The sequence below is a fragment of the Tachyglossus aculeatus genome, chromosome 4, assembly GCF_015852505.1.
Source record: "Tachyglossus aculeatus isolate mTacAcu1 chromosome 4, mTacAcu1.pri, whole genome shotgun sequence".
In the NCBI taxonomy this organism is placed as follows: domain Eukaryota; kingdom Metazoa; phylum Chordata; class Mammalia; order Monotremata; family Tachyglossidae; genus Tachyglossus; species Tachyglossus aculeatus.
In genome coordinates this window covers 5,851,762-5,874,144 of record NC_052069.1, presented here as the reverse complement: position 1 = coordinate 5,874,144, position 22,383 = coordinate 5,851,762, and the positions used below count along the sequence as shown (strand labels likewise).

The 22,383-nt window shown below is 45.1% G+C and overlaps 1 protein-coding gene across 18 annotated transcripts in view; it reads right to left on the bottom strand.

The window, feature by feature from the left end:
- ABLIM2 (actin binding LIM protein family member 2) overlaps positions 1-22,383 on the bottom strand; it is a 308,934-nt gene that overhangs the window by 164,643 nt on the left and 121,908 nt on the right. For all 18 annotated transcript variants that reach the window (XM_038744827.1, XM_038744831.1, XM_038744830.1 and 15 more), the window contains exons 3-5: positions 14,037-14,220; positions 11,100-11,218; positions 1,190-1,316 (exon numbers count right to left, since the gene is read on the bottom strand). In XM_038744827.1, the coding sequence (XP_038600755.1) occupies positions 1,190-1,316; positions 11,100-11,218; positions 14,037-14,220 (430 nt within the window). The remainder of the gene's footprint in view (positions 1-1,189; positions 1,317-11,099; positions 11,219-14,036; positions 14,221-22,383) is intronic.

Here is a 22,383-nt window from a genome sequence, read left to right as displayed (position 1 = left end):
TTTGTTAAGTGCTTACTATGTGCCAAGCACTGACACTGTACTCTCCCAAGTGTTTAGTAAGTGCTCTGCACAACACAAATGCTCCAACAAATGCACTGATTGATTCATTCATTCGATTATTCACTCAAGTGTATTTATTGAGCTCTTACTGTGTGTAGAGCACTGTACTAAGCGCTTGAAAAGTACAATTTGGCAACAAATTATTACTCTATTTATTTTACTTGTACATACTTACTATTCTATTTATTTTATTTTGTTAATATATTTTGTTTTGTTGTCTGTCTCCCCTTCTAGACTGTGAGCCTGTTGTTGGGGAGGGACCGTTTCTATATGTTGCCAACGTGTACTTCTCGAGCATTTAGTACAGTGCTCTGAACACAGTAAGCGCTCAATAAATGCGATTGAATGAATGAATGAATGAATGAACAAATATCTATTCATTCATCCAATCGTATCTACTGAGCACTTGCTGTGTGCAGAGCACTGTACTAAGTGCTTGGAAAGTACAATTTGGCAACAGATAGAGACAATCCCTACCTAACAACAGGTAATCCCTAATTGACTGATTAAATCAATCAATCAATCAATCAATCAATCATATTTATTGAGCACTTACTGTGTGCAGAGCACTGTACTAAGCGCTTGGGAAGTACAAGTTGGCAACATATAGAGACGGTCCCTACCCGACAACGGGCTCACAGTCTAGAAGTCTTAAAGGCTGGGGTCCCAAGAGAATCATCATGGCCTAGTTGCTAGAGCCCAGGCCTGGGAGCCAAAAGGACCTGAGTTCTAATCCCGGCCCCGTCACTTGCCTGCGGTGTGACTTGGGGCAAGTCAGTTCATTTCTCTGTGCCTCAGTTTCCTCATTGGCAAAATGGGGATTAAGACCTTGAGCCCCATATGGGACACGGACTGTGCCCAACCCAATTTGTTTATATCTTCCAAATAAGTCTTCTAGACTGTGAGCCCGATGTTGGGTAGGGACCTTCTCTACATGTTGCCAACTTGTACTTCCCAAGCGCTTAGTACAGTGCTCTGCACACAGTAAGCGCTCAATAAATGCGATTGAATGAATGAATGAATCTTACCCCAGACCTTAGTATGGAGCCTGGAACATAGTAGGGGCTTAACAAATACCATTTTATTTATTAAAAAAAGAAGAGGTGCCTGAAGGTTTTCCCCAACTTACTTGCTGATGTATTCGGCGTTCAGAAGTTTTCCGCAGGTCTTGCATTTGAAACAGCCCAGATGCCAATGTTGATCTAAAGCCACCAGGGACTGCCCATTTTGGATTTCCAAACCACAGCCTCCGCAGCCTGCCAAGAAAAAATTGAGGCTTTCATTACTACTACTCCTACTAATAATGATGGCATTTGATAAGCGCTTACTATGTGCAAAGCACTGTTCTAAGCGCTGGGGAGAAGACAAGGTGATCAGGTTGTCCCACGTGGGGCTCACGGTCTTAATCCCCATTTTACAGGTGAGGTAACTGAGGCCCAGAGAAGTTAAGTGACTTGCCCAAGGTCACACAGCTGAGCCCCAGACTGAGCCCCTTCCTTCCTCTCCCCTCCCCCTCATCCCCCCCATCTTCCCCTCCCCATAGCACCTGTCTATATGTTTGTACAGATTTATTACTCTATTCATTTTACTTGTACATATTTACTATTTTATTTATTTTATTTTGTTAATATGCTTTGTTTTGTTGTCTGTCTCCCCCTTCTAGACTGTGAGCCCGCTGTTGGGTAGGGACCGTCTCTATATGTTGCCAACTTGTACTTCCCAAGCGCTTAGTACAGTGCTCTGCACACAGTAAGCACTCAATAAATACGACTGAATGAATGAATGAATGACAGCCGGCAGAGCCGGGATTTGAACCCATGACCTCTGACTCCCAAGACCATGCTGTTTCAATTGAGCCATGCTGCGGTCACTTAACTTCTCTGTGCCTCAGTTAACTCATCTGTAAAATGGGGATTAAGACTGTGAGCCCCCTGTGGGACAACATGATCACCTTGTAAGCACCCCATAGCTCAGAACAGTGCTTTGCACATAGTAAGCACTTAATAAATGCCGTTATTATTAGATATCAGGAAGACACTGTGACAAGGTCACTGACACAAAGCAGGTCTTCGTAGCCAGGGGAACATCTATTTTTTTTATGGTATTGATTAAGCAGAGAAGCAGCGTGGCTCAGTGGAAAGGGCATGGGTTTGGGAGTCAGAGGCCATGGGTTCTAATCCCGACCCCGCCACTTGTCAGCTGTGTGACTTTGGGCAAGTCACTTCACTTCTCTGCGCCTCAGTTACCTCATCTGGAAAATGGGGATTAAGACTGTGAGCCCCACTTGGGACAACCTGATCACCTTATATTTAGAAAAGCAGCGTGGCTCAGTGGAAAGAGCCCGGGCTTTGGAGTCAGAGGTCATGGGTTCAAATCCCAGCTCCGCCAATTGTCAGCTGTGTGACTTTGGGCAAGGCACTTAACTTCTCTATGCCTCAGTTCCCTCATCTGTAAAACGGGGATTAAGACTGTGAGCCCCCCGTGGGACCACCTGATCACCTTGTAACCTCCCCAGCGCTTAGAACAGTGCTTTGCACATAGTAAGCACTTAATAAATGCCGTTATTATTAGATATCAGGAAGACACTGTGACAAGGTCACTGACACAAAGCAGGTCTTCGTAGCCAGGGGAACATCTATTTCTTTTATGGTATTGATTAAGCAGAGAAGCAGCGTGGCTCAGTGGAAAGGGCATGGGCTTTGGAGTCAGAGGTCATGGGTTCAAATCCCAGCTCCGCCAATTGTCAGCTGTGTGACTTTGGGCAAGGCACTTAACTTCTCTGTGCCTCAGTTCCCTCATCTGTAAAATGGGGATTAAGACTGTGAGCCCCACTTGGGACAACCTGATCACCGTATATTTAGAAAAGCAGCGTGGCTCAGTGGAAAGAGCCCGGGCTTTGGAGTCAGAGGTCATGGGTTCAAATCCCAGCTCCGCCAATTGTCAGCTGTGTGACTTTGGGCAAGTCACTTCACTTCTCTGCGCCTCGGTTACCTCATCTGGAAAATGGGGATTAAGACTGTGAGCCCCCCGTGGGACAACCTGATCACCTTGTAACCTCCTCAGCGTTTAGAGAAGTGCTTTGCACATAATAAATGCCATCATTATATTCCCCCCAGCGCTTAGAACAGTGCTTCACACATAGTAAGCACTTAACAAATGCCATCATCATTATTATTATAAATGCTTATTATGTGTCAGGTACTGTACTAAGCGCTGGGATGGATACAAGTAAATCAGGTTGGACACAGCCCCTGTCCCACATGGGGCTCACAGTCTTCATCCCTATTTTACAGTTGAGGGAACTGGGGCCCAGGGAAGTGAAGTGACTTGCCCAAGGTCACCCAGCAGACAGGTGGCGGAGCCCAGGATTAGAACCCAGGTCCTTCTGATTCCCAGGCCCGGGCTCTGTCAACAAGGCCATGTGGACGGGGCTCTGTTCAAAGTCAGTACTCAATAAATATTGATTGATTAACTAATGGACTAATAATAACAATAATAATAATGGCATGTGTTGATTGCTTACTATGTGCCAGGCACTATGCTTAGTGATGATGATGGTATTCATTCATTCATTCAATCGTATTTAGTGAGCGCTTACTGTGTGCAGAGCACTGTACTAAGCGCTTGGGAAGTCCAAGTTGGCAACATATAGAGACGGTCCCTACACAACAGTGGGCTCACAGTCTAGAAGACTGTTAGGTGTTTACTATATGCCAAGCACTGTTCTAAGCGCCGGTGTAGATACAAGGTCATCAGGTTGTCCCACATGGGGGCTCACAATCTTCATCCCCATTTTACAGAGGAGGGAACTGAAGCACAGAGAAGTTAAGTGAGTTGCCCAGAGTCACACAGCTAATTACTGAGGAGCAGTTTGGCCTAGGGGAAAGAGCCCGGGCTTGGAAGTCGGAGAACCTGGGTTCTAATTCCAACTCCTCCACTCGTCCCCAGTGTGAACCTGGGCAAGTCACTTAACTTCTCTGTGCCTCAGTTACCTCATCTGTAAAATGGGGATTAAGCCTGCGAGCCCCACGTGGGACAACCTGATTACTTTTTAACTACCCCAGTGCTTAGAACGGTGCTTGGCACATAGTAAGGACTTAACAAATGGCATAATTATTATTTATTCATTCATTCAATCGTATTTATTGAGCGCTTACTGTGTGCAGAGCACTGTACTAAGCGCTTGGATCATTATAAATAAGCGCTTATTATTATAAACTAATAACCAATAACTAAGCTAATAGTGAATAGCTAAGCTAATAACTAATAACTAAGCGCTTATTATTATAAATAATAATATTTATTATTATTCTCCAAGTGCTTAATACAGTGCTCTGCCTACAGAACGCACTCAATAAATACGATTGCATGAATTTCACAATAATTGTGCCAGTCAGAGCCCAATCAGAAGCAATGTGGCTTAGTGACTAGACCCCAGGCCTGGAAGTCAGAAGGACCTGAGTTCTAATCCCGGCTCCACCACTTGTCTGCTGTGTGACATTCACTTCTCTGTGCCTCGGTTACTTCATCTGTAAAATGGGGATGAGAGTTGGAGCCCCATGTGGGACAGGGACTGTGCCCGACCTGATTAACTTGTATCTACTTCAGTGCTTAGAATAGTGGTTGGCACCTAGTAAGCGCTTAACAGATGCCATAACTAATGAATTAATCTTAGATGTTTGTACATATTTATTACTCTATTTATTCATTTATTTTACTTGTACATATCTATTCTATTTATTTTATTTTGTTAGTATGTTTGGTTTTGTTCTCTGTCTCCCCCTTTTAGACTGTGAGCCCACTGTTGGGTAGGGACTGTCTCTATATGTTGCCAACTTGTACTTCCCAAGCGCTAAGTACAGTGCTCTGCACATAGTAAGTGCTCAATAAATACGATTGATGATGCTGATGATATGGCCGTCTAAAGGTGGATTTAAAGGGATTTCCCCAAGGAAAATTTGCCTCTCAAAACCCACAAAACAAAATTCAATCTATCAATTAATAGCATTTATTGATTGCCTTCATATGTCAGAGGTCATAGTTTCAAATCCCAGCTCCGCCAATTAATAATGATGGCATTTGTTAAACGCTTACTATGTGCCAAGCACTGTTCTAAGCGCTGGGGGAGATACAAGGTAATCAGGTTGTCCCACATGGGGCTCACAGTCTTAATCCCCATTTTCCAGATGAGGGAACTGAGGCCCAGAGAAGTGAAGTGACCTGCCCAAAGTCACACAACTGACAAGCGGCAGAGGTGGGATTAAAACCCATGACCTCTGACTCCCAAGCCCGTGTTCTTTCCACTGAGCCACGCTGCTTCTCTATTGTCAGCTGTGTGACTTTGGGCAAGTCACTTAACATCTCTGGGCCTCAGTTCCCCCATCTGTAAAATGGGGATTAAGACTGTGAGCCCCGCGGGGGACAACCTGATCACCTTGTAACCTCCCCAGCGCTTAGAACAGTGCTTTGCATATAGCAAGCGCTTAATAAATGCCATCATTATTATGTCCTTGGGAGAGTCAAATCAAATTAGAAGACAGCAGCCCTGTCCTCTCAGACCACACAATCTATCAGGGAAGACACACACTGAAATACATTACACACAGGCAGAAGAAACAGACTATAAAGGTGTGTATAAAAATCAATCAATCAATCAATCAATCATATTTATTGAGCACTTACTGTGTGCAGAGCACTGTACTAAGCGCTTGGGAAGTACAAGTTGGCAACATATAGAGACAGTCCCTACCCAACAGTGGGCTCACAGTCTAAAAAATCCTACAGTGAGTAGCGGATGGAACCCGGGACTGGGAGTCTAAAGGTCATGGGTTCTAATCCTGGCTCTGACAGTTCTCTGCTGTGTGATCGTGGGTTACTTCACTTCTCTGGGCCTCAGTTCCCTCATCTGTAAAATGGGGATTGAGACTGTGAGCCTAATGCGGGACAGGAACTGTGTCCAACCCGATGTGCTGGTAATAATAAGAATAATGATGGTATTTGTTGTGAGCACTGTTCTAAGCACTGGGGGGATACAAGGTGATCAGGTTGTCCCGTGTGGGGCTCCCAAACTTAATCCCCATTTTACAGATGAGGGAACTGAGGCCCAGAGAAGTTAAGTGATTTGCCCAAAGTCACACAGCTGACAAGCGGCGGAGTCAGGATTAGAACCCATTACCTCTGACTCTCAAGCCCATGCTCTTTCCAATGAGCTACGCTGATGGTACCCATCCCAGCGATTAGTACAGTGCCTGGAACATAGTAGGTGCTTCATAAATACCATAATTATTATTTTTAGTTCGTGGGAGGGTGAAGAAACGGGAGTACGGTGAGTGCTCAAGTGCTTAAAAATAATAATAATAATAATAATTGTGACATCTGTTAAGCACTTATTATGTGCCAAGCACTGGGGTACATACGAGATGACCAGGTCCCACATGAGGCTCATCTCTGCATCCCCCCCATCTTACCTCCTTCCCTTCCCCACAGCACCTGTATATATGTATATATGTTTGTACATATTTTTTACTCTATTTATTTATTTATTTATTTTATTTGTACATATCTATTCTATTTATTTTATTTTGTTAGTATGTTTGTCTCCCCCTTTTAGACTATGAGCCCACTGTTGGGTAGGGACTGTCTCTATATGTTGCCAATTTGTACTTCCCAAGCGCTTAGTACAGTGCTCTGCACATAGTAAGCGCTCAATAAATACGATTGATGATGATGAGAGAGCACATGTATTGAATCCCCACTTGGCAGAGGAGGAAACTGAGGCCCAGAGAAGTGAAGCGACTTGTCCAAGGTCACACAGCAAACAAGTGGCGGAGCCGGGATTAGAACCCAGGTCCTCTCCCCTGCTCTTTCCACTAGGCCATGCTGCTCCTTAAGGGAAACAGAAGTGCTGAGAGTTGGCAGTCGTGGGGGGAGAGAAATTAAAATGGGGGATGTTCTCATAGAGGAAATGTGATTTAAGACAGACTTTGAGGCCGGGGAGAGCGGTCAACTCCAGGATGTGGAGGAGGAAGGAATTCCAGGCAGGAGGGAGGACGGGAGCAAGAGCAAATGAGATGCTGTCACCCTAAAAAAGGCTAAGATATTTTCCCAAACTGAGCCCCCACTTTTCCTCTGCTCCTCCCCCCACAAAGCAGCGTGGCTCAGTGGAAAGAGCACAGGCTTTGGAGTCAGAGGTCGGGGTTCAAGTGCCGGCTCCGCCACTTGTCAGCTGGGTGACTTTGGACAAGTCACTTTAACTTCTCTGGGCCGCAGTTACCTCATCTGTAAAATGGGGATTAAGACTGTGAGCCCCACATGGGACAACCTGGTCACCTTGTAATCTCCCCAGCACTTAGAACAGTGCTTTGCACATAGTAAGCGCTTTAGAAATGCTATTATTATTATTATCATCATCATCGTCATCATCAATCATATATATTGAGCGCTTACTGTGTGCAGAGCACTGTACTAAGCGCTTGGGAAGTACAAGTTGGCAACATATAGAGACAGTCCCTACCCAGCAGTGGGCTCACAGTCTAAAAGGGGGAGACAGAGAACAAAAGCAAACATACTAACAAAATAAGATAAATAGAATAGATATGTACAAGTAAAATAAATAAATAGAGTAATAAATATGTACAAACATATATACAGGCATATAATACATATATATTGTATTATAATATAATACAATATATAATATAATATAATAATATATTATTTTATACTATATAATTATAGTATGTAATGTAATATATAATATAATATATTACAGATATATTATTATTATTATTATTATTATTATTATTATCATTACTTCCTCCCTCTGCTCTACCCCCTTTCCCTCCCCAAAGCACTCGTGTATATTTGTACTGATGTTTTGTTGTCTGCCTCCCCCTTCTAGACTGTGATCTCGTTATTGGGTCTCTATATGTTGCCGACTTGTACTTCCCAAGCACTTAGTACAGTGCTCTGCACACGGTAAGTGCTCAATAATATGAATGAATGAATTAATTAATTAATGATGTGTCTATATCTATAATTCTATTTATTTTGATGCTATTGACGCCTGTCTACTTGTTTGGTTTTGTTGTCTGTCTCCTCCTTCTAGACTGTGAGCCCGTTGTTGGGTAGGGACCGTCTCTATATGTTGCTGATTTGTACTTCCTAAGAGCTTAGCATGGTGCTCCGCACACAGTAAGCGCTCAATAAATGCGATTGAATGAATTCATATTTTCAGCAACCATTTCAGGGTCACTTTGCTTTCCTTTAGCCCCTTTCACGGTGATGAAGGGAAATTCTGCCCGCTCATTTGGCCCAGTCTGCTTCAGGCTTCGGAAGAATCGTCCAGGCCGCGGAGAGAACCGAGGTTCAGTACCGGAGCCTCAGGACTCGTCCGTTTCCGCTGGCCCGATCGGAAAATCCCGGCTGGGCCACTTTTCATGCGCCTCAGACTTTCAGGCTAAAACACAGTAGGTTTCAATTCCCCAAAATGACAAAACCATTCCTCTCTGGCTTCAGAAGCTCTCCCAGGGGAAGAAAAAGTCTTCTTTGATGACATGTGTTTATTAATAATGATAATAATAATGATGATATTGGCATTTGTTAAGTGCTTACTGCGTGCCAAGATGGTGAGCCCGTTGTTGGGTAGGGATTGTCTCTAACTGTTGCCGAATTGGACTTTCCAAGCGCTTAGTACAGTGCTCTGCACACAGTGAGCAATCAATAAATAATAATAATAATAATAATAATAACATTTATTAAGGGCTTACTATGTGCAAAGCACTGTTCTAAGCGCTGGGGAGGTTACAAGGTGATCAGGTTGTCCCTGGTGGGGCTCACAGTCTTAATCCCCATTTTCCACATGAGGTAACTGAGGCCCAGAGAAGTTAAGTGACTTGCCCAAAGTCACACAGCTGACAATTGGCATAGCTGGGATTTGAACCCATGACCTCTGACTCCAAAGCCCGGGCTCTTCCCTACTGAGCCACACTGCTTCTCTAAATAAATACGATTGAATGAATGAGCGAATGAATTGTCTCTGTGGCTGAACTGTACTTTCCAACTGAGGCCCAGAGAAGTGAAGTCACTCGCCCAAGGCCACACAGCAGACAAGTGGCGGAGTCGGAATTAGAACCCATGACCTTCTGACTCCCGGGCCCAAGCTCTATTCCCTAAATCATGCTGATTATCATACATGATTCTGCTTCTCATATTTATTGGGCACTTCCCGTGTGCAGAGGTACTAAGCACTGCGGGGGAGTATTCATTCATTCATTCATTCTTTCAATCATATTTATTGAGCACTTACTGTGTGCAGAGCACTGTACTAAACGCTTGGAAAGTACAATTTGGTAACAGATAGAGACAATCCCTACCCAACAATGGGCTCACAGTCTAGAAGGGGGAGACGGACAATAAAAAAAAGCAAAAAGAGAGGCATCAAACGAACATACATATATACACACACACGTGTGTGTGTGTTTGTGTGTGTGTAGCTATAATTCTATTTATCTATTCTGATGGTATTACAATAATAATAATAATAATGATGGCATTTATTAAGCGCTTACTGAAGCACTGTTCTAAGCGCTGGGGAGGTTACAAGGTGATCAGGTTGTCCCACGGGGGGCTCACAGTCAATCCCCATTTTACAGATGAGGTAACTGAGGCGCAGAGAAGTGAAGTGACTTGCCCAAAGCCACACAGCTGACAATTGGCGGAGCTGAGATTCGAACCCATGACCACTGACTCCAAAGCCCGGGCTCTTTCCACTGAGCCACGCTGCTTCTCTATTGACACCTTTACTTGTTTTATTTTGTTTTATTGTCCGTCTCCCCCCTTCTAGACTGTGAGCCCGTTGTTGGGTAGGGACCGCCTCTTTATGTTGCTGATTTGTCCTTCCCAAGCGCTTAGTCCAGTGCTCTGCACACGGTAAGCGCTCAATAAATACGATTGAATGATTGAATGAATGAACAATAGAAGCGACACAGTCCCTGCCCACAAAGAGCTTCCAGTCTAGAGCTGTTCGATGAATGAAAAGTAGAACCGACACAGTCCCTGCCCACAAAGAGCTTCCAGTCTAGAGCTGTTCTGATGAATGAATAAACAATAGAACCGACACAGTCCCTGCCCACAAAGAGCTTCCAGTCTAGAGCTGTTCTGATGAATGAACAATAGAACCGACACAGTCCCTGCCCACAAAGAGCTTCCAGTCTACAGCTGTTCTGATGAATGAATAAACAATAGAACCAACACAGTCCCTGCCCACAAAGAGCTTCTAGTCTAGAGCTGTTCCAATGAGTGAATAAACAATAGAACCAGCACAGTCCCTGCCCACAAAGAGCTTCCAGTCTAGAGCTGTTCTGATGAATGAATAAACAATAGAACCAACACAGTCCCTGCCCACAAAGAGCTTCCAGTCTAGAGCTGTTCTGATGAATGAATAAACAATAGAACCGACACAGTCCCTGCCCACAAAGAGCTTCCAGTCTAGAGCTGTTCTGATGAATGAATAAATAATAGAACCAACACAGTCCTTGCCCACAAAGAGCTTCCAGTCTAGAGCTGTTCTGATGAATGAATAAATAATAGAACCAACACAGTCCTCGCCCACAAAGAGCTTCTAGTCTAGAGCTGTTCCAATGAGTGAATTAACAATAGAACCGACACAGTCCCTGCCCACAAAGAGCTTCCAGTCTAGAGCTGTTCTGATGAATGAATAAACAATAGAACCAACACAGTCCCTGCCCACAAAGAGCTTCTAGTCTAGAGCTGTTCCGATGAGTGAATAAACAATAGAACCGACACAGTCCCTGCCCACAAAGAGCTTCCAGTCTAGAGCTGTTCTGATGAATGAATAAACAATAGAACCAACACAGTACTTGCCCACAAAGAGCTTCTAGTCTAGAGCTGTTCCTATGAGTGAATAAACAATAGAATGACACAGTCCCTGCCCACAAAGAGCTTCCAATCTAGAGCTGTTCAGACTCCACCCTCCCACCCAGGGGACAAGGACGGCCCACCCTGAGGACCCGGCTTACTTCTGCGGCCCTGGATGAGATAAGGACTGCTGCCGCTGGCGGGGGCCGGCACGGCACACTTTTGGCAGACGCACACTTTCCCGTTGAACGTCACCCGGTCCCCAGGAGGAAAAGGCAATCTGCGGCAAGACGATAAAAAATAAAATAAATGATGGTGCTTGTGAAGCGCTTACTATGTGCCGAGCACCGTTCTAAATGCCGGGGTTGAAATAATAATTAATAATAATAATGATCCAGCGTATTTATTGAGCGCTTACTGTGTGCAGGGCACTGTACTAAACGCTTGGGAAGTACAAGTTGGCAACATATAGAGACGGTCCCTACCCAACAGTGGGCTCACAGTCTAGAAGGGGGAGACAGAGAACAAAACAAAACATATTAACAAAATAAAATAAATAGAATAAATATGTACAAATAGAGTAATAAATACATACAAACCTATATACATATATACAGGTGCTGTGGGGAGGCAATGATGGCATTTGTTAAGTGCTCACTATGTGAAGAGCACCGCTTTCTGTGTACTGGGGTAGAAATAATAATTAATAATGATGACGGCATTTGTTAAGCGCTTACTATGTGAAGAGCACCACTTTCTGTGTGCTGGGGTAGAAATAATGATTAAGAATAATGATGATATTTGTTAAGCGCTTACTACGTGAAGAGCACCGCTTTCTGTGTGCTGGGGTAGAAATAATGATTAAGAATAATGATGATATTTGTTAAGCGCTTTCTATGTGAAGAGCACCGCTTTCTGTGTACTGGGGTAGAAATAATGATTAAGAATAATGAGGTTATTTGTTAAGCGCTTACTATGTGCCGAGCGCTGTTCTAAATGCTGGGGGAGATACAAGGTCATCAGGTTGTCCCACGTGGGGCTCACAGTCTTCATCCACAGATCACAGAGAATCACACAGAGAAGGAGTGTGGCTTTAGTGGAAAGAGCCCGGGCTTGGGAGCCAGAGGTCATGGGTTCTAATCCCAGCTCTGCCACTTGTCAGCTGGGTGACTTTGGGAAAGTCACTTCACTTCTCTGAGCCTCAGTTCCCTCATCTGTAAACGGGGATGAAGACTGTGAGCCCCACGCGGGACAACCTGATCACCTTGTATCGACCTCAGCGCTTAGAATGGTGCTTGGCACATAGTAAGCGCTTAACAAATACCATCATTATTATTCATTCATTAAAGCATGATCATGGCTCAGTGGAAAGAGCCCGGGCTTTGGAGTCAGAGGTCATGGGTTCAAATCCCGGCTCCGCCAGTTGCCAGTTGTGTGACTCTGGGCAAGTCACTTAACTTCTCTGTGCCTCAGTTACCTCATCTGTAAATAGGGGATTAAGATTGTGAGCCCCCCGTGGGACAGTCTGATCACCTTGTAACCTCCCCAGCGCTTAGAACAGTGCTTTGCACATAGTAAGCGCTTAATAAATGCTATCATCATTATTATTATTATTATTATTATTTATTGAGCACTTACTGTGTGCAGAGCACTGTACTAAGCTCTTGGAAAGTACAATTCAGCAACAGATAGAGACAGTCCCTGCCTAACAACGGGCTCACAGTCTTATTATTATTACAGGTGGAGGAGTCAGGATTCAACTGGTACTTCCCAAGCGCTTAGTACAGTGCTCTGCACACAGTAAGTGCTCAATAAATACGATTGAATGAATGAATGATTCAAACCCAGGTCCTTCTGACTCCCTAACCTAACTGAAAGTACAATTCAGCAACAGATAGACACAGCCCCTGCCCAACGACGGACTCACAGTCTTACTATTATTACAAGTGGAGGACTCAGGATTCAAACCCAGGTCTTTCTGACTCCCTGACGTATCCACTAGGCCACACCGCTTCCATTTGGCAGCACGGGGAGAGGTGCAGAACTATTTTTTTAGGAAAATGGCCGGGGCAGCAGCGAGAAGAATAAACTGATACGGGGAGCCCACTGTTGGGTAGGGACCGTCTCTACATGTTGCCAACTTGTACTTCCCAAGCGCTTAGTACAGAGCTCTGCACACAGTAAGCACTCAATAAATACAACTGATTGATTGGAGGCAAGGGAGCCCTCATCTTACTTATTATTTTATTTATTTTACAGTATTCGCTAAGCCGTTATTGTGTGCCAGGCACCATATTAAGCAGTGGGGTAGATATAATAATAATAATAATAATAATAACAATTATTATTATTATTATTATTATTATTATTATGGCATTTATTAAGCACTTACTATGTGCCAAACACTGTTCTAAGCACTGGGGAGGATTACAAGGTGATCAGGCTGTCCCTCGGGGGGCTCACAGTCTTCATCCCCATTTGACAGATGAGGTCACTGAGGCCCAGAGAAGTTAAGAGACTTGCCCAAAGTCACACAGCTGACAATTGGTGGAGCCTTCTACGCTGTGAGCCCATTGTTGGGTAGGGACCCTACTGAGAGCTCACCTCCTCCAGGAGGCCTTCCCAGACTGAGCCCCCTCCTTCCTCTCCTCATCCCCCCACCTTACCTGCTTCCCCTCCGCACAACACCTGTATATATGCATATATGTTTGTACATATTTATTACTCTATTTATTGTAGTTGTACATATTTATTCTATTTATTTTATTTGGTTTATATGTTTTCTTTTGTTGTCTGTCTCCCCCCTCTAGACTGTGAGCCCGCTGTTGGGTAGGGGCCGTCTCTATACGTTGCCAACTTGTACTTCCCAAGCGCTTAGTCCAGTGCTCTGCACCCAGTAAGCGCTCAAAAAATACGACTGAATGAATTAATGAATATGAATAACCAATAGCGTGATTATGATCATCATCAATCGTATTTATTGAGCGCTTCCTATGTGCAGAGCACTGTACTAAGCGCTTAATGATTATGATGATAATTATTATAACGATAATGATTATGATGACAATGACGGTGAGGAGGGAAACGAAGGCACTTACCTACAGACAGCGCACACAAAGCAGTCGGGGTGGTAAGTCTTGCCCAGCGCGGAGACGACCTCGCCCTCGATGAACTGGTCACAGCTGAAGCAGCGTGTGCCGTACAGCCTCTGATAGTCCTGGGAGCAGATGTAGTCCCCTTGTCTGACGAAAAACCCTCCCTCGGCCAGGTCACAGCCGCACGCTGCCGGAGGTAAAAGGGACACCGGTTAAGAGCCATCCGTCCGTCCATCTGTCCACCCATCCATCCATCCATCCATTCATCATTCAATCATATTTATTGAGCACTTACTATGTGCAGAACACTGGACTAAGTGCTTAGGAAGTACAAGCTGGCAGCATAAAGAGACAGTCAATCAATCAATCAATCAATCAATCAATCGTATTTATTGAGCGCTTACTATGTGCAGAGCACTGTACTAAGTGCTTGGGAAGTACAAATTGGCAACACATAGAGACAGTCCCTACCCAACAGTGGGCTCACAGTCTAAAAGGGGGAGACAGAGAACAGAACCAAACACAGTAACAAAATAAAATAAATAGAATAGATATGTACAAGTAAAATAAATCAATCAATAAATAGAGTAATAAATATGTACAAACATATATACATACATACAGGTGCTGTGGGGAAGGGAAGGAGGTAAGATGGGGGGATGGAGAGGGGGCGAGGGGGAGAGGAAGGAGGGGGCTCAGTGTGGGAAGGCCTCCTGGAGGAGGTGAGCTCTCAGTAGGGCCTTGAAGGGAGGAAGAGAGCTAGCTTGGCGGAGGGGCAGAGGGACTGGGGGCATTCCAGGCCCGGGGGATGACGTGGGCCGGGGGTCGATGGCGGGACAGGCGAGAACGAGGTATGGTGAGGAGATTAGCGGTGGAGGAGCCGAGGGTGCGGGCTGGGCTGGAGAAGGAGAGAAGGGAGGTGAGGGAGGAGGGGGCGAGGGGATGGACAGCCTTGAAGCCCAGGGTGAGGAGTTTCTGCCTGATGCGCAGATTGATTGGTAGCCACTGGAGATTTTTGAGGAGGGGAGTAACATGCCCAGAGCGTTTCTGGACAAAGACAATCCGGGCAGCAGCAGTCCCTACCCAACAATGGGCTCCCAGTCTAGATATCCATCCATCCATCGGGGCTGTTTATTGAGCACTCGATGGCACAAGAACTTATTACAGAACAACTGTACATATCTATTCTATTTACTTTATTTTGTTAGTATGTTTTGTTTTGTTCTCCGTCTCCCCCTTCTAGACTGTGAGCCCACTGTTGGGTAGGGACTGTCTCTATATGTTGCCAACTCGTACTTCCCAAGCACTTAGTACAGTGCACACAGTAAGCGCTCAATAAATACGATTGATTGATTGATAGAACAATACGACAGCATTTGTTAAGCGCTTACTGTGTGCAAAGCAGTTAGAGAAGCAGCGTGGCTTAGTGGAAAGAGCCTGGGCTGGGGATCCAGAGGCCTGGGTTCCAATCCCGGCTCCACCACTCGTCGGCTGTGTGACGCTGGGCAAGTCACTTCACTTCTCTGGGCCTCAATTTCCTCAGCTGTAAAATGGGGTTGGAGACTGCGAGCCCCACATGGGACAACCTGATTCATTCATTCATTCATTCAATCGTATTTATTGAGCACTTACTGTGTGCAGGGCACTGTACTAAGCACTTGGGAAGTACAAGCTGGCAACATATAGAGACCTACCCCAGCGCTTAGAACACTGCTTGGCACAAAGTAAGCACTTAAGAAATACCATCATCATCATCATCTTAACAAGAATAATCATTACGGTATTTGTTAAGGGCTTTCTGTGGACCAAGTACTGTTCTAAGCACTGGGGTAGATACAAGGCCATCAGGTTGGACACAGTCCTTGTCCCACCTGGGACTTGTGGTTCAGTGGAATCAATCAATCAATCAATCAATTGTATTTATTGAGCACTTACTGTGTGCAGAGCACTGTACTAAGTGCTTGGGAAGTACAAGTTGGCAATATATAGAGACAGTCCCTACCCAACAGAGGGCTTACAGTCTAAAAAGTCTAAAGTCTAAAGAAGTCTGGTTGAATGAACCCAGGCTTTGGAGTCAGAGGTCATGGGTTCAAATTCTGGCTCTGCCAATTGTCAGCAGTGTGACTTTGGGCAAGTCACTTAACTTTTCTGTGCCTAAGTTACCTCATCTGTAAAATGGGGATTAAGACTGTGTGCCCCCCGTTGGACAACTTGATTTCCCTGTATCTGTCCTAGCGCTTATAGCAGTGCTCGGCACACAGTAGGTGCTTAATAAATGCCATTATTATTATTATTATTGTTATTATTATTATTATTATTATTATTATTATTCATCCTGCTTTACAGATGAGAAAACTGAAGTGACTTGCCCAAGGTCACGCAGCTGAGAAGTGGCGGAGTCGAAATTAGAACCCACTTCCTCGGACTCCTAAGCCCTTTGTCCTGCATGGGACTCATAGTCTAAATAGGAGGGAATACAGGTTTAATTTTTTAGACGTTTATTCAATCGCATCATATTTATTGAGTGCTTACTGTGTGCACAACACTGTACTAAGTGCCTGGGAGAGTACAATACAACAATAGACAGACACATGTCCTGCCCACAATGAGCTTACAATCTAGAAGGGTAGACGGGCATTAATATAAATGAATAAATTACAGATATGTACATGTATGCTGTAGTGGGGGAGGGATGGATAAAGAGAGCAAGGCAGGGTGATGCAGAAGGGAGCGGGAGAAGAGGAGAGGAGGGCACAGTCAGGGAAGGCTTCTTGGAGGAGATTGGCTTGGAAGGGAGGAAGAATCGTCGTCTATCCAAGATGAGGAAGTAAGACGTCCCAGGCCAGAGGCAAGATATGGGCAAGATGTCCCTATTCTCAGATGTGGAAACTGAGGTAAAGAGCACTGAAATGACTCACCCGAGGTCACACGGCAGGCATGTGGCAGCGCCAGGTTAGACCTCAGAGCTTGGGAGTCAGAAGGTCATGGGTTCTAATTCGTTCATTCATTCATTCACTCATTCAATCGTATTTATTGAGTGCTTACTGTGTTCAGAGCACTGTACTAAGCGCTTGCAGAGAAGCAGCGTGTCTCAGTGGAAAGAGCCCGGCCTTTGAAGTCAGAGGTCATGGGTTCAAATCCCGGCTCCTCCAATTGTCAGCTGTGTGACTTTGGGCAGGTCACATGATAATAATGATAATAATAATAATAATAATAATAATAATAATAATAATGGCATTTGTTAAGTGCTTACTATGTGCAAAGCACTGTTCTAAGCGCTGAGCACTGTTCTAAGCGCTGCTTCTCTGTGCCTCAGTTCCCTCATCTGTAAAATGGGTGATAAGACTGTGAGCCCCCTGTGGGACAACCTGATCACCTTGTATCCTCCCCAGAGCTTAGAACAGTGCTTTGCACATAGTAAGCACATAATAAACACCTTCATCATTATTATTATTATTCAGCGCTTAGAACAGTGTTTTGCACATAGTAAGCGCTTAATAAATGCCATCATTATTATTAAAGTACAATTTAGCAATAAAGAGAGACGATCCCTGCCCACACCGGGCTTACAGTCTAGAAGGGGGGAGACTGACATCATCATCAATCATCATCAATCGTATTTATTGAGCGCTTACTGTGTGCAGAGCACTGTACTAAGCGCTTGGGAAGTACAAATTGGCAACATATAGAGACAGTCCCTGCCCAACAGTGGGCTCACAGTCTAAAAGACATCAAAACAAGTAAACAGGCAATATAAATAAATGTAATTATAGATCTATAGGTATATACATAAGTGCTGCAGGGCGGGGAGGGGGGAGAGCAAAGGGAGTGAGTGGAGCCGACTGCTTCCCAACCTTCCCACACATTGCCATTTCACTGGATTAAACACGGTAAAGTGGCACGGACACACAGCCTCCCAGAGCCCTTTGTGGTGCAGGGAGAGGAGGCCGAGACAGGAGCGGCCTCACAGACCAACCGATGGCCCGCACCACCACTTATCTGCTGTGTGTCCTTGGACAAGTCACTTGACTGCCCTCCCTCTACCCATCCGCCAAGCTAGCTCTCTTCCTCCCTTCAAGGCCCTACTGAGAGCTCACCTCCTCCAGGAGGCCTTCCCACACTGAGCCCCCTCCTTCTTCCCCTAGTCCCCCTCTCCATCTCCCCATCTTACCTCCTTCCCTTCCCCACAGCACCTGTATATATGTATATATGTTTGTACATATTTATTACTCTATTTATTTATTTATTTTACTTGTACATATCTATTCTATTTATTTTATTTTGTTCATATGTTTGGTTTTGTTCTCTGTCTCCCCCTTCTAGACTGTGAGCCCACTGTTGGGTAGGGACTTTCTCTATATGTTGCCAACTTGTACTTCCCAAGCGCTTAGTACAGTGCTCTGCACACAGTAAGCGCACAATAAATACAATTGATTGATTGACCTCTCTGTGCCTCAGTTACCTCCTCTGTAAAATGGGGATTTAGACTGTGAGCCCCCCTGTGGGACAGGGACTCTGTCCAACACGATTTGCTTGTAGCCACCCCAGCGCTTAGGACAGTGTCTGCCACAAAGTAAGCACTTAACAAATACCATTTTTATTATTATTTTTATTATTTCCACTGGGCCACAGTGTTTCTCAAATTTGGGGAAGACAAGTATACTCAAAACCACAGAACTGGAAGGGACTTTGAAACCTCAGCATATGGGATAGAGCCAGGGCCTAGGAATCAGAAGGTCATTCATTCATTCATTCATTCATTCATTCATTCACTCAATCGTATTTATTAAGCGTTTACTGTGTGAAGAGCACTGTACTAAGCGCTTGGGAAGTACAAGTTGGCAACATATGGCAATGGTCCCTACCCAACAACGGGTTCAAGGTCATGGATTCTGATCCCGGCCCCGCCACTTACCTACTGTGTGACCATGGGGATGTCACTTCAATCAATCAATCGTATTTATTGAGCGCTTACTGTGTGCAGAGCACTGTACTAAGCGCTTCACTTCTCTCTGCCTCAGTGACCTCATCTGTAAAATGGGGATTGAGGATGTGAGCCCCACGTGGGACAGGGACTGCTTCCGACTCAATTTTCTTGTACCTACCCAGTGCATAGTACAGTGCCTGGCACAAGAGAAGCGCTTAACAAATCGCATCATTATTACTATTATTATTAGTTTTTCTACCTTCGGCAGAACAGGAAATTCTTGGGGGGGAAAAGTGTGTGCCCAGAAAATCTGAATGCAGGAACTGTTCCTCCTCCGCCTACTCAGAAGAACAAGAAAGGGAAGTTTGCAACGTGCAGGGAAGAGAAAGGATGTTCTCTCCCCGTGTTTTGGGGCTGATTTATGGAGCGGACTTATTGCCAGTCTTGTTACTGGCCCGTTCCCTGGTTTTCTTGGCAGGAGGAAGGTTCTGAAGGAAGGGTGAGGGATTCTAAATCAAGAGGGTGAAAATGACAGAAGAAGGCCGTGAGCCCCTTGTGGGACAGGGACTGCATCCAAACCGATTTTCTTGTATCCATCCCAGTGCACGGGGTGAGCACTTAACAAATAACACAATTAATTATTATAATGGTTAGTACAGAAGCCCAGAATAGGTAGGAGTTGGCAAAAGGGCGACTTTAAACTTGGGACTCTTTAAACTTGGGACCCTCTTGGCGCGTTGAAATGTGTCATCTGAAAAATGCGATTTAGAGACGGGCCCAGGAGAGAAGTTGATGGCGGAAATCCAAGGTTGCAATAAGGAGCAAGAATAAAAAGGATGGGATGAGATAGGGAGCGCTGCCAGGAGACTTCTTCCCACAGAGACAGGTTTGAAGAAATGGGGTCACAGTACTCCATCTTCTAGGCCTGATGGGGGAAAAAAAAATCCCCGGCTTCTAAAGAGAGGTTGCCATCAAGGAAACCGAGCAACAAAGATCGGTATGGTCTGGGATCGTTCAAAGCAATCCCAGAAGCAGGTTGAGGTCAGGAATTGAAAGGAAGCTTGAAGAAGAAAAGCGGCCCAAATCTCCTCTCTCTCGAGAGGAAACCAACCCCCCCCGCCCCCAAAACTAGAAGCTAACAGTTCTCCTTCCAATTACGAATATCCTTGTTTCAATAGATTGTGAGCCCCTTGAGAGACAGGGTCTGTGTCTAATTCCCGGCCGTCTTCTACAGCCCAGTGCTCAGTATACTGCTCTGCACACAGTATGCGTTTAGTTCCTTAAACCCACATATTCAATCTGTCAACAAATCCTGTCGATTTGACCTTCACAAAATCCACCCTTTCTTCTCCATCCAAACTGTTTCCACGTTAATACAATCACTCATCCTATCCTGTTTTAATATTACTACTACTAATAATAATTATGGTATTTGTTAAGCGCTTACTATGTGTCAAGCACTGTTCTAAGCGCTGGGGTAGATACGAGGTATTCGGGTTGTCCCACAGGAGGCTCACAATCTTAATGTCCATTTTCCAGGTGAGGTAACTGAGGCATGGAGGAGTGGAGTGACTTGCCCAAAGTCACATAGCTGATAAATGGCAGAGCTGGGATTAGAATCCACGACCTTTGACTCCCAAGCCCAGGATCTTGCCACTAAGGTATACTAATTCTCAGTTGCAGCCTTGACAACTGAAGCAGCATGGCTCAGTGGAAAAAGCACGGGCTTTGGAGTCAGAGGTCATGGGTTCGAATTCCAGCTCCACCACGTCGGCTGTGTGACCTTGGGCAAGTCACTTAACTTCTCTGAGCCTCAGTTACCTCATCTGTACAATGGGGATTAAGACTGTGAGCCCCACGAGGGACAACCTGATCACCTTCTATCCCCCCAGCGCTTAGAACAGTGCTTGGCACATAGTAAGCGCTTAACAAATGCCATCATCATCATCATCATCAGTCTCCTTGCTGACCTCCCAGCCTCCCGTCTCTTCCCACTCCAGTCCATATTTCACTCTGATGCCCGGATAATTTTTCTACAAAAACGTTCAGGACGTGTCACACCGCTCCTCAACAACCTCCAGTGATTGCTCATCCATTTATTCATTAATTCATTCATTCAATCGTATTGATTGAACACATACTGTGTGCAAAGCACTGTACTATACGGTTGGGAGAGTACAATATAATAATGAACAGACACATTCCCTGCCCACATTGAGCTCACAGTCTAGTGGGGGGGGAGACAGGGATTAATTCACCTTCGTATCAAACAGAAACTCCTCACTCTCGGCTTCAAGGCTGTCCATCACCTTCCCACCTCCTACCTCCCCTCCCTTCTCTCCTTCTCCAGCCCAGCCCGCACCCTCCGCTCCTCTGCCCCTGTTAACCTCCTCACTGGGCCTCGTTCTGGCCCGTCCTGCCGTCGACCCCCGGCCCACGTCCTTCCCCTGGCCGGGAATGCCCTCCCTCCGCACATCTGCCAAGCTAGCTCTTTTCCTCCCTTCACGGCCCTACTGAGAGCTCACCTCCTCCAGGAGGCCTTCCCTGACTAAGCCCCACTTTTCCTCAGCTCCCACTCCCTTCTGTGTCACCCTTGCACTTGGAGGCCTTCCCAGACTGAGCCCCTTCCTTCCTCTCCCCCTCGTCCCCCTCTCCATCCCCCCATCTTACCTCCTTCCCTTCCCCACAGCACCTGTATATATGTATAGATGTTTGTACATATTTATTACTCTATTTATTTATTTATTTTACTTGTACATATCTATTCTATTTATTTTATTTTGTTAGTATGTTTGGTTTTGTTCTCTGTCTCCCCCTTTTAGACTGTGAGCCCACTGTTGGGTAGGGACTGTCTCTAGATGTTGCCAACTTGTACTTCCCAAGCGCTTAGTACAGTGCTCTGCAGACAGTAAGCGCTCAATAAATAAGATTGATTGATTGATTGATTTGTACCCTTTATTCATCCCTCCTTCAACCTGACAGGACTTATGTACATATCCATAATTTATTTCTATTAAGGTCTGTCTCCTCGCCTCTAGACTGTAAGCTTGTTGTGGTCAGGGAATGTGCTGTTATATTGTCCTCTCCCAAGCGCTTAGTACAGTGCTCTGCACACTGTAAGTGCTCAATAAATATGACTGACTAACTGACCACTGCCTTAGTGCTTAGTACCTGCTTGGCACAAAGCAAGCACTCAGTAAATGTTCTTAGTATACTGTTTAGCACAAAGTAAGCACTCAATGATGTAATAGTTGCCACAGAAATACAAACTGTCAACTCTATGGTGTTTCCAGGGACAATGTTTGGGTCCAAAAGCGGGACAGTGGAAAAAACAAACAGGACAGAAAGAACATGGATGCTTTTGAAATGTGGTGTTGGAGAACACTTTTGCGAATACCACAGACTGCCCGTAAGACAAACAAA